General features: G+C 34.1%; 1 protein-coding gene across 1 annotated transcript in view; it reads right to left on the reverse strand.

Annotated features, from left to right (window-relative positions):
* Nucleotides 1-1438: 1438 nt before the first annotated feature.
* The window catches only part of LOC140062912 (uncharacterized), a 43610-nt gene continuing 31770 nt past the window's right edge, over nt 1439-13278 (reverse strand). Inside the window, exons 41-53 of the mRNA XM_072109309.1 lie at nt 12261-12438; nt 11502-11726; nt 10900-11277; nt 9693-10568; nt 8575-8804; nt 7909-8086; nt 7260-7437; nt 6782-6901; nt 6017-6301; nt 3818-4140; nt 3171-3426; nt 2567-2833; nt 1439-2063 (exon numbers count right to left, since the gene is read on the reverse strand). Coding sequence (XP_071965410.1) covers nt 1909-2063; nt 2567-2833; nt 3171-3426; nt 3818-4140; nt 6017-6301; nt 6782-6901; nt 7260-7437; nt 7909-8086; nt 8575-8804; nt 9693-10568; nt 10900-11277; nt 11502-11726; nt 12261-12438 — 3649 coding nt within the window. The 3' untranslated portion in view covers nt 1439-1908. The remainder of the gene's footprint in view (nt 2064-2566; nt 2834-3170; nt 3427-3817; nt 4141-6016; nt 6302-6781; nt 6902-7259; nt 7438-7908; nt 8087-8574; nt 8805-9692; nt 10569-10899; nt 11278-11501; nt 11727-12260; nt 12439-13278) is intronic.

Raw genomic sequence — 13278 nt, forward strand, 5'->3', positions numbered from 1 at the left:
AAATTGAAGAAATCATAAAGAAGAAAACCAAAACAGTTGTCCTATTTAGGCCTAGGTTGTCCTACACATCGCTGTCATTGTATTCCACAGAAAACACAGCTTTGTTCTTCGTAGTTTTAGGATTTGTTGGTTACTCACTTGAACTACCACCAGATACATTGCAAGTACTTGTTGGAACTGAGAACGTCGGCCTAGATTGCGTAGTTGAAATTACAGAAGAGTATGACGTGGTTTGGTTTTATTTCGATGCCTTGACTACAAATTCAGAAACGGAAATAAGTCTGAACGAAAATGTTGTTCTCGGTGACGTATACAATATTGAGTATATTGCGACAACACATAACTATCGTCTTGTTATAAAAAAAGTTCACAAATTACTTGAAGGTCTTTACTTTTGCAAACTGATTCCTAAAACTAATAAACATGATACAAATGATGATGATGAGTCATGTGTAGTAGACATTTTTGTTGAAGTGTATACACTGCCCGATGATCCAAAGGTACTATGTGATATTGATAAACTTAATGTCATCGAGTGTGAGACTCGTGTAAATATAACTTACAAAGTCAATGTAGGAGATATTCCAGTAAATGTTACAATCTGGTTGATGGACACCGAAGACAAATTACACCAATTCAAGGATGTGTACAACCCACGACATGATGTATTTAACAGTGCAGCTTATATACCATTAACACGTAAAATGAATAGATTTTATTTTGTAGTATCACACGGTCTCCTTCCAAATAACTTAACTTGTTCTACTCCAACACCTAATATTATGTATCGACCACAGTTTCTGAATATGCCCAAAACGGTAGAATATAACACAGGGGATTACTTAAAATTGCCATTAAATTTGACTTCAAACCCTATGGATTTTCATGTATACCATGAATGTCACTGTGACAAAAAATCACTATGTCCGATATGCACAGAAAAATTACTCGTAAATGGTACTGAAAAAAATGGTATTTACATTGTTTTCAACAACCAGACCAAATTGACGACATATGACAATGGTACACGGATTATGGTTAGAGTTCAAAATTGCATTGGCAAAGATATGCATGTCTTCAATCTGCATTGCAAGAATGGACATAGTCTTGATGGGGCGTTTGATCAGGGCCAGGGAGGTGAATGGGAGTTTGATGTTTCCTCATTTATATGTGGGTTCATCGTTGGCGGAATATTTATTTATTTATTTTGTTAGTTTACTACTGTAAATTCCATTTACTTCCTTCTATCACATAGAATTGTGAACATACTGTACGATAAGTATACTTTATATGCGTATATGCAACAACCACTACACTAGAAATTAAAGTGAGCAGTTGATGGAACTGATCAAGAAAGTAGGTGGGTGGTGCTACTGTCAGCAAATGAAAATATAAAGCATAAATTATACAGACGATAATGTTTATTAATATTATTACCTCAATATATAAATTACAAAAGCGATTTTTCCTCTGAATGTAATAAAGGAAACAGAAAGCTAACAATTAATCTTGGATGGAAAAAAAAGATTTTAGTTTTCGCCCAAAGGTAACTATTTTTAAAACATATAAAATCATTTTCACAAAACAAAATATTACATAATGAACTTCTTAATCACGTCTGGAAGAGAAGTTTAGTCAATAAAACTACTAGAACAATCAAAAGCTAATTGTATTACTGTATTATCAACATAATTATAAATTGACTGCCAATATTAAAGTTACATTAATTTTAGCAAGACGGTAAATTGCTAATCATACACTTATGTACATATTATAAGTACAATGGAAAAAAAGTAGAATTATACTAATATCTTGATTCGTTTGTTCTGTATATTATTGGTCTTTGGCTATCTTTACTCTAAATCAGTCTGTTGTATATTATTGGTCTTTGGCTATCTTTACTCTAAATCAGTCTGTTGTATATATTGGTCGCGGGCCAGACTTCACCGCATCTTCTCCTAGCTCTTCAACCTTTTCTTTGCGAATGAAGTCGTTTAGTTGATCAACCATCAACACTAACTTCTGCTGCATCTCATCACATTCAATCTGGATTGGCTCGATTCCTGTTATTAGTAAACAAAAAGGAACGGTATAAATAATGACTCAACAAAGTGTCACTTTCATATGGAATGAATAGAGGTTAGCTGTGAATAGGAGTGTCCCAAAAGAAGGGCTTTACTGTATTTAATTCAAAATATTTCTCATTTTTTTGTTTGGTGTGAATGGATTGTAAATAAACAAATATATGGTTGTATAATGTGTTTTTTCTTTCTTTTGTGATTAATTGGTGCAATTCTACTGGTAAATTAGCTTCATAGTGTTTTTATACAGGTTCTGTTTTCATTGCCAGTGAAAAGTTTTAGTATTTCATTGAGCTCCATCAACTATAACTTTTACACACACACACCTCAATTAAACAAAATTGCACATCAAGAGGAAAAAACTTTTGTGTTGATCCGAGGGTACAGGATGTGAACAGAGGCAGTGACTCCAGCCAAATTCAGAGAAATGTAAAGTACTTGACCTCATTTTCTAAGGGCAGCGGAAGATTTAATAATATCCATACCTTCAACATATTTATGTCGTCTCTTTGGCTTCAAGTTCCTTCTCTCAGCAAATCCCACAGTCTCCTTAAATCGTCGAACCATAAAGTCGATGATTTCTACATCATTTTTCATCTTTGCATTCTCTTCTTTGGTAACAGAGAATGCTTCATTGATGATGGTGATAAACATGTTCATAAGAACAAACACGATGGTCAGTGTGAAACTGAAGAAAAATATTGGTCCTAGGACTCTGTTCACACCAACCATGTCATCAAAGTTGAAATTACCTACATGTACAAAAAAAAACCCAAATATTTATACACAATTACATCATCTTCCAGTAGTCTTTACAATACAAAACATAATGACATAAATTATGTTATATTGTTACATAACCATCAACTGAAGTTCCTATGTAATTTGCTTTTTATAACAGTACTGTAATTTGGTAGTGACCAAATTATTATCTTTGTACTATCAATTGTGTGGTACTCAGGTATTTGTAGGCCTTTTAAATTGCATCAAATTTAGCCCAGATTGCTTTTCTGATGCAAAACCCCATAAAATAAGTGTGGTCGTCTAAAAAAAAAGTTACTATTTCTGAGGTAATGTGAGAATACTTACCAAGCAGAGTAGCAAACAAAGATTCTAATGTGGTGATCATCGTGTAGTAATCAATCATGTTGTTACCAAACAACATGAATCCGGCGCAAGCGTACGAAGCAAATATAACAGCAAACATCATGAAGAAGAGAAGCAGTTCCAACCAACATGTCTGTATAGTTTGAGAGAGCAGCAGCATCCGTTTGTTGAAACGCAACAGCTTCATGAACTTGATTGTTGATATGAAGAGAATTAAGCCTATCATCCAACAGAACATCTGCAAGAGAAGGAGAACAAAATCAGTCATGCATGTATGAGTACTAGTGCCACATAAACTAATTTGTAATGGTAGTAGAAACAGAACCTATAGTTAGACAGCTAAGGATACAGACTAGAAATTACTGAATTTTCATGGTAAGAAACAGACCCTATAGTTAAGCTCTCTCTACACTATCAAACAAAATGTGATGTGCCCATTATGGACACGATGATGTCATATCACTACTATATTTGGGCATATCACTACCATATTTTGGCACATCACACTTTTTTTGTCACATACACTGTGATAGTGTAGACAGAGCTTTAGACAGTTAAGATTACAGTCTAGACATTGTTTGTCATGGCAGTAGAAACAGACCCTATAGTTCATTGTAGCCATTACTCACCTGATCCCACTGGCCCACATATTGGAAATTCAAAAACTTTGTTGGATTCTCATTTTGCTCTGTCATAAGACTCTTGGCGACAAATGTGCGATACATGTACATAACAAATGCTGTTATGGACAACACTAGAGTAATAAACTCTGCCAGGTTACTAAGGCTTTTGAAGTATTTTTTCTTCTGTTTTTTGATGTGTTTAAATTCTTTAAATGCAAACCAGAGGGTGAAGACACACAACCCGGCTTCAGCTGCGAGGACGATGTAGCTGTATGGCCCAAAGTATCGGTCCAATTTCAACGTCTGAAAATGAAAGTATGGTATGGCACCTGTGCAGAGAAAAACAATAAAAACTAGATTTAATTCGTCACTATGACGAATTATAGGTTATATGCATTGATTTAAATAAAGATAATTGATTTTTAAAAGATATTTTGATTGATTCTTTAATTATTTATATATAGATATATGATAGGACCTTGCTAACGCGAATACAATAGCCGGTATCACAATCCGATCAAAGATCCATATGCGTATAATGTCATAAACCACATTTGTTGTTACATAATAATAAAGACATAAGTTAATTTTTATCTAGATTTCATTATAAATCATGTGTATAATCTATACACTAAGAAATAAATTTGTACAAACAATACGGATAATAAAAAAAAAAAAATCTTATTTCGTTTCCCAAGGTGAGACTCGATCTCGGTACCTTGAATGCCATAGACACGAGCACAGACCAGCGCGCCATACACAACTGACTAAAAGTTGTAGAAAAATTCCTCCGTGTATTTACTAGGCAGTAACCACTTTGGTGCAAATAGATTATTACATACCGCAATGAATTATAATTTTTTACTATGATGACATCTTTAAAAATGTAAAAAAATTATGCACTGTCAAACTACATACTTTTAACTTTAATATATGAACTTCTTAAGGAAAAAAGTTAATGTTAAGTTTGTTATTTTGGCCTAAGAAAATGTCATAAATTGTTTGATTGTCAAAATTATTTAAAAAAAATTTAATATGCAATTAATGATGACTTAATCAACTTTTGTTCTCTTAATTTGATAATAAATCATACATATGATACATACACTTCAAGAAAATGAAATAAAAAATAGGTGTTCCCCTGCATTCTGACGATATATATTAATTTTAAAATTTAGCATATTTTCACCATTTTGTTAACTATACGTGCGTAGCCAGTCACTTTTGACGTGCTCGTATAACGCAATTTCGAGTTGAAACCTGAATCAAATATGATGATATTATTAAAGAAAGATTGTAAAACAGAAATCGGGCAAAAAGAGTGCGCATTAACGTTTAACGCGCAGTGCGCGTGCAAAAATCTGCCCACTCATGGCAATTTTTTAAACGCTTAAAATTGCCTGAAACGTACTCTAATTTCATCGAAAATAAATTTTGACAATTTTGAACATTTTAAGCGCGTGTACGCAAGCGTTATATGCGCTACGCACGTAATTGTAATGCCATATGATGAAATATGACCTGAAATTTATGAGTACCAAATTTTGTTTAAAAGTGATTCATGCTTGTGAAGATATGATTACAAACGTGATTTCGTTAAATCGCGCGTAGACCGCGTAATGTTTGATTGCGCACCGTGAAAACATAACCACATCGATTCCTGGACATAAGAAATATACTCTGAAAAATTGACTTAGTTAGATGAAACTGATATCAAGATAATTGACGGACAAATAGTGCTAAGGAAAGAATAAATAAATAAATAAATAAATAAAGATTTTGACAGAATCAAGAGGTTATATGCATGATAATGCAAATAACCTAATAATGAGGTTAACCATCTAATGGACGGACACCAACCGGAAAGTGAATTTGTGATATCAACCAAACATGGGAGAACAGTACAGACCAAGCTTGCTATCTTTGACTGTGCTGAAATTGGTATAACAAAATGGATGCGTTATTTAAAAATTTATAGATATGACAGATATCCAATTTGTAAAAAAAAATTAGCTATCTTGCGGTTTATCATTATTTCCACATTCATTCAGTTAAGAATATTCTAGGATCCTGGTTTACTTAGTTTTAATATATAGATATCAATGTGTATATGCTGGTAAAGAGCCAATATTCATCTTACATAATTGTTATAGGGTATTTACTGTACCACTACTGAGATGTTGGGGTTTGAAATGCTGGTCTTACCTCCTTGTGGTAAAAATTCAGCTATCATATAGGACACCGCATAGAAGTTAATGACAGGATTGTAAACAGTGAATTCAAAAAATACAGCACGAGTGTACTGATCAACCCACTTGGTCGCACGCAGATAGTCGGCGATGGCCCATGCATCCTCAACTGTTTTACCAAGCTCAATTACATATCCACCTCCTCCATACACTGTTACTATACCCCAATACGGTAGTGAACCCAGATCAAACCAGGACTGGTGTCGCCATGCATCATTTAAGCCTTTGTATTCTGGTGGATCTGTAAAATTCATGATATTATACTAGTACTGTTCAACTTTATATAACAAACCAAAATTAAATAAACTAATAATTAGATATAATACATTTTAGATATACAAGAATGAATATTTTAATGGTGGTGGTTAACATTACATAGCCTTCCAATCCCAAGGTCCGGGTTTCAATCCTGACCTACAGTAGTGCAAGGGTTGTAATTCACGACTCTTTCAACTTCACTCCTAAGCCTCAAATAAGACTTAGTTTATAAGCATGATAAACTATAAAATATATCATCCTGTAATTGGCGAGTTTGTGAAAATAATGGATGAAATAAATAAAATAAAAATGAAGAAGAAAGACCTACTGCAAATGACACTTGGGATGTAGTGTTTTTTTTTTTTTATTTGTTGTTAAATTTAGGAATAGGTATAAAATGCATGGATCCAGATAGTAGGAACTTTATAGTCAAATAAGAAGTCACTTGCTCGAATCTACTTACGAGTCTGATTGGCTAGAACCCATCGTTCGTGGAAGTAGCGGTCATCTTCGGTAAACGCACCATATGCGGGTCGGCAGCTATCAACAGATTCTTGCATAATCTCGGGAATTTCACACAAATCTGCAAATAAATCATTAAAATTTGTATAATTTATTCAACTTCTCATTAGATGTACATTAGTGAAGGATGGGACCAACAGGTGGTAAACACTATTACCCCCTACTCGTATCAAAAGATGTACACTGGACCTACGGTTTATAGTCCTTATCTGAAAAAACTTGTTCTACAACCAAAATCATAAAGCGGGTGAGCTTTGAACCCTTGCCAATGTTATGGCTGTGTAATTACAGTTTCACTGTCTTAACCGATTATTGCATATTTACTTTTATGGACTGAGGATATTTTCTAGTGACATATAGCCTGATAATATTGTAAGGTTTTTAGATTATATTAGTTGATTAAATTTGTCGACACCAACCTGGAATTACTCTCAATTGCCTTAAACGTGCAATACCGACAAGTGAGGAGGTATGGTCCGCTAATAATGCTTGCTTCAGCCCGTCTTCATTTAGTTCTCCATTTAAATGATTTCCAGCAAAAAGACTTGGAATAAATACATTCTGAGTGTAGTTCCAGAAGTAGTCACGAGATGCAATCTATGAAAACAAACAAAATCCTATTTACAGCAAATGTTTTTCAAACATTACTATTATTCGTAGTAGCATATGGTTTTCTATTGAGATGAAATATATATATAGTGTTAAAGAGTCGCTATCCAATCGAGTTTGAATAATACCATGAAAGCCCCAGTGGTCTAATGGTTAGGACATCTGCATATCAAGCAGAAGGGGCCAGGTTTGAATCTCGGTTGGAAGGAATTTTTTCATTCTCATGTTTCAAATTAAATTTCAGTATATCTTCGGGCAGTTCTGTTCTGTGCCTGTGGTGTCCAAAAAATGTACCGAACTTAAGCATTCTTTACATTTTCATTCAATTAATTTTTTAAATACTCTAAAATCTTCCTGCCATGCGCACATACATCCCTGTCTGTCCCTAGCCTGTATTCATGCATTTAAAAACAAGAATAGTGTATTAAATGTAGGTTGTTAATATTGCTTGTTACTTACTGAACTAAATGGCATTTTGCCATGATAAGATGCATGCACAAAGCTGTCTAACATTGTTTCACGGAAGGCAAATGCCGCTGGATCGGTGTTTCCAAATGATACCGTCATTAAAATGTAAAGGAAAAGCATGTAGATTGTTACTTCACGCAAGATCGAAGTCATCTCCATTTCTTTCATTCTAAAAAAAAAATTGGAATATGCAATTCTATTTCACTCAATTGACAGGGTGGAAATAGCAGGATTTCTTACATAATAGTGACATATATTATCATAGTGATATATTATCATAATGACATACTCTATTATCATAGTGACGTATTATCATAGTGACATATTATCATAGTGACGTAATATCATAGTGACGTAATATCATAGTGACGTATTATCATAGTGACAAATTATCATAGTGACATATTATTATAGTGACATACTCTATTATCATAGTGACGTATTACCACAGTGACATATTATCATAGTGACGTAATATCATAGTGACGTAATATCATAGTGACGTATTATCATAGTGACATATTATCATAGTGACATATTATCATAGTGACAAACTACCATAGTGACATGGCTCTTATGGTTTTGGTGAGTGTAGTCTTATAGCAATTTAACCACCTTTTCATTGCCACAAACAAGTGCATATAGCCTGTCTATTACCTGTATTCACGCATTTCATTAATTTCATCTTCATCAGGTGGTAAGGATGTAGCTAATTCTGCAGCTCTTTGTTTTTCAAATTCTTCAAGTTTTGTTGGATCAGCAAGTTCTTCTTCCGTCAATCGTTCATGTAACCATTCCTCGTCTTTTTCAAGATGCGGAGAAGGACTGTTATCTTCCTTATCAGGCGTCTTGATGATGAGTGAGAATATAGTAGCTAGCAGCAGAACCTGGAAGAAATGTTTAAAAAGACGTGAAGCTAGTTTGTGACAATATTCAAAATATGTGAAGCTAGTTTGTGACAATAATCACGATGTGAACCTACTTTGTGACAATAATCAAGATGTGAACCTACTTTGTGACAATACTAAAGATGTGAAAACTAGTTTGTGACAATAATCAAGATGTGAAGCTAGATTGTGACAATAATCAAGATGTGAAGCTAGATTGTGACAATAATCAAGATGTGAAGCCAGATTGTGACAATAATCAAGATGTGACAATAATCAAGATGTGAAGCTAGTTTTTGACAATTATCAAGATGTGATGCTAGTTTTTAACAATAATCAAGATGTGATGCTAGTTTGTGACAATAACCAAGATGTGAAGTTAGTTTGTGACAATAATCAAGTTGTTATGCTAGATTGTGACAATAATCAAGATGTGAAGCTAGTTTGTGACAATAATCAAGATGTGATGCTAGATTGTGACAATAATCAAGATGTGAAGCTAGTTTGTGGCAATAATCAAGATGTGATGCTAGATTGTGACAATAATCAAGATGTGAAGCTAGTTTGTGACAATAATCAAGATGTGAAGCTAGTTTGTGGCAATAATCAAGATGTAAAGCTATATTGTGACAATAATCAAGATGTGAAGCTAGTTTGTGACAATAATCAAGATGTGAAGCCCGATTGTGACAATAATCAAGATGTGAACCTACTTTGTGACAATAATCAAGATGTGAAGCTAGATTGTGACAATAATCAAGATGTGAAGCTAGTTTGTGACAATAATCAAGATGTGAAAACTACTTTGTGACAATAATCAAGAAGTGAAGCTAGATTGCGACAATAATCAAAATGTTCAGAAAATCTGTATTATATTTTAAACGTTACCTTAATTGGTTGAGAAACAATAATATCTTGTGCAAGAGAAATTCCCACTGTTGTCAGCCACTCTGTTGCCTTTTCTTTTCCAAATCCGCCTGCAACCTCTATGGTCATCCAAAATGCTAAACCAATTGTCATCCAAGCAAATATCCAACCGAAAATGGCACACCACCATGGCAATGGATTTGGATCCTTCTTCTTCTTTTTCTTTGTTTTCTTGTAGCCAAGAACAGGTTTCATCTCATTCACTTTGCTTTCTTTCGATTTTTCTGGTGATTCCATAACATCGATACCAGAGTTAGACACACATGAAGCACGGCTTGCACCGCCAGCTCTACTTTGAATTCTACTTCCTGCTTCCAGAAGATCTAACTGTTCCTTCAACTCATCAGACTCATTCAAGCTGTTCTTCTTTTTACATTGTTCTCCATGAATGAGAGACACCCTTGAACCCGCAAGATATTTGTTTTTATTTTTCCGAGGACGACAACAACCACAGCATCTGTTGTTTGGTCCCATAGGTTTTGATAATCGGAACAGCTGCACAATAATCACGTTTGCTGGAACAACCATCAGACTACTGATCACTCCGACGACAATTTGACCTAAAGAAAGTTCTATTGGACCAACTTTCAAGCTGCCGCCACCAGCACCACCGGTGACATCCTGACCGTAGAAGAAGATGTTTGCCATCATAGTGCAGAAGAGCAGGGATAAGCAACAAGTTGCTCGCTCACATCGTGTAAAGGTACTCTTAGCCGGGCGCATAAAGACAGAAAACCAAAGATGAGCATCACTAAGGTTGCGACGGGTTCGGCTGTAGAAAAGGTGTCCAAAACTGGTGAGTTCACTCATTCCTGCAACTGGTACTATACGTTCAATCTAATAAAAATGAAACAATAGAAATTACTTTGGGAAATTTGGGCAATAATCTATTTAAGATTCTTACAGGGGGTTCGTTTTTCCACAAAAAGGGCAAGATCGTCATGAGCTAGGTAAGTTAGGCTATTTAACCATACTTTCACTGTTGATATATAGTTTTTTTAAACCGTTGAACCCTGCTGGCTAAAAAAAATAGAAAAAATACTATAATTTGATAGTAATATGAAATACTATAATATTATTATTTTACCTCAGGAAGCATGATTGACTAATAAATCTGGACTGTTCTAGGGGTATGCCAATATAAACTAGAATGTAAATTTCTAAATACCTGGCCATCATCTTCTTCAACTGCTAACCATTTATCCAACATGAAGTAGTACATCCTGTTTGTCTGTAGGTCCTTGATTGATGCACGACTCAGAAACCAAGATGGATACTTCCCTTTGTTGTCATGCCAGATTCGTAGATGGACCATAGTACCGAGAGTTTTAGGCACGGACATCAGAAATGAATCGATTCCACCACGTTCAAAAAGCTTACGTTTCTTGTCCTTAACAACGCGTATTCCAGTCTCGCCACCCTCACCTTGGATGATGAAGGAAACATGGGCAGATGTTGAAGAATTTTTGCGCACCCCAGTAAAGAAGGTGATTTCGTAGTTGTAGGTATGTCGGGGATCGTTATCAGACATAGGAGTTACACCAGCCTACAATTGTTAAAGTAATATGAAATAATAAATATATGTCATTATATAGTAGACACTAGTTGTATAATATAGTTGGTATGGTTATCCATAGTTCTAGGATGAAATTTAAAACAATTTCTTTTTTTAAATGTATATTTATCTGTTTATCGTCTTTGGTTATCGTCCATAGTATAAAAATGCTGACACTGCAGCGTGTACAACTACTGATACAATGAATCACTTACCCTCGATTTATCTCTTTGATCTTCTTTGCGTGCCCAGATGATAACAACAGTATAGATGCAAATACAGCATGTCATAAAAACAAATACAACTGGATTTTCACCCAGTTTGGTGAATGCTGATTCACTGAGATCAATCGTGTTCATTGGGACAGAAAATCCACCACCGAATGATGTCAAATGGTACGTGTTACAGCGTGTACACTCGCGATCACTAGTTGGCAGCACCTATTTCAAAAGAGACATTGTAGTTATTAAAAAGTTTCTTTTATGAAATCAAATACACCCTCCTGGTGTCTAAAATGAAAATGTTCAATAACTACAAATTATAGTTAAGTTCCTCAAGAAGCCATTAATGGGAAAACCACTAAAATATTCACAATATTTATTAGTACTGTATAATGTAATTTAAATGCAGTGCCAAAAACTTTTATTTAAAATGTTGAGACACGGTTAAATTCAACAAAATTAGGTTCTTGTATGATTAAAATGTGCATTTGATTTTTTTAGAAAACCTAAGTCTTTTACATTAAAAGTCTGGTGGAAATTATTTGGAATACCTGTGTCATGTAGGGCAAATAATATATGTACAATGAAAATCACAGAAGCCTTTTGATTTTGCCTAAGGTACATGCTCAGTGAAAAAATCTAATACAGTTATACAAATAAAAATAAGGATATTGGACAATTTGGTTTTTGTAGTGTTTTCATTGTTGGGAGGTGAATATACCTATAATAAATCATAATAGATAAAATAATTACCTCCATTCCATCAAATTTGAAAATTTTTGCGTAAGTGTCATAGTACATACAACTGGTTGTGTAAAATGAGATAGAATATCTTAGAGGAGAAAATGGATGCTCTTCTCCGTCCTCCTCTTCTCCTCCCCAAACATGACGTACTCCAATATTGATTGTACTGCTTGATTCGTTTAGATAACTGGTAAAAAAGAAATTACATAACTAAATTAATTAAAATAACAAATTATGTCAAAAAAAAGAAAAACTACTCTGTGTCCTCAAAACATTCAACATTCATAGTATTTTCATATCAAATTTTAGTTAGCACATGTTTAACTAGAAAGGCACTCCGAGAGGGCATACCTCCGCCTACTGTAAAATTCTCCTACATAAGATTTCTCCGGTAAAAAAATATATATATGTGTGTGTGTGTCTTAATGCTGTTTGTGATTTACGCTAATTTCACTACAAGCATGTGTATGCGAGTTGGGTGTAATGGTTATGTAACAAGCCTTTCAATTAACAATAGCTTCAGTTGACTAACAATAGAACAGCAACGCGAAAATCAAACGAGTGAATTTGAAAAGAAATAGGTTTTTTAAACTACTCGCATCAAAAAACGTGCACATTAAATCAAATTATATTTTAAAATTACAAATCACAAATTATAACTCTTGACTCTTGTACAAAAATGAAGTTTTTTGGACAAGTAGTTCTCGAGAAAATGCAATTTCAGTTTACTTGTTACTTTAAGACTGCTCGCCGGCTTTGGAAAATTGTTTCCTATCTTTTAACACTAGCCAGTCTGAAAATTATATCATTTTTGTTATTTGTGAAGTTATTAATAAACCAATTTTGTTGATTTTCAATAGGCATGGTCTGAAAGTATATACCTATCTACACCCAAAAATTCAGAAAGATAACTTGAAAACTGTAGGCGTTATCGTGCTAACAAACAAACAAACATACAAACAAAGTAAATACTATACTTGGCAAAGTTCTTTTTTGCCAAGTAACAAACACACGCTACCGATTACAT

This window comes from Antedon mediterranea, chromosome 1, assembly GCF_964355755.1.
Source record: "Antedon mediterranea chromosome 1, ecAntMedi1.1, whole genome shotgun sequence".
NCBI lineage: Eukaryota > Metazoa > Echinodermata > Crinoidea > Comatulida > Antedonidae > Antedon > Antedon mediterranea.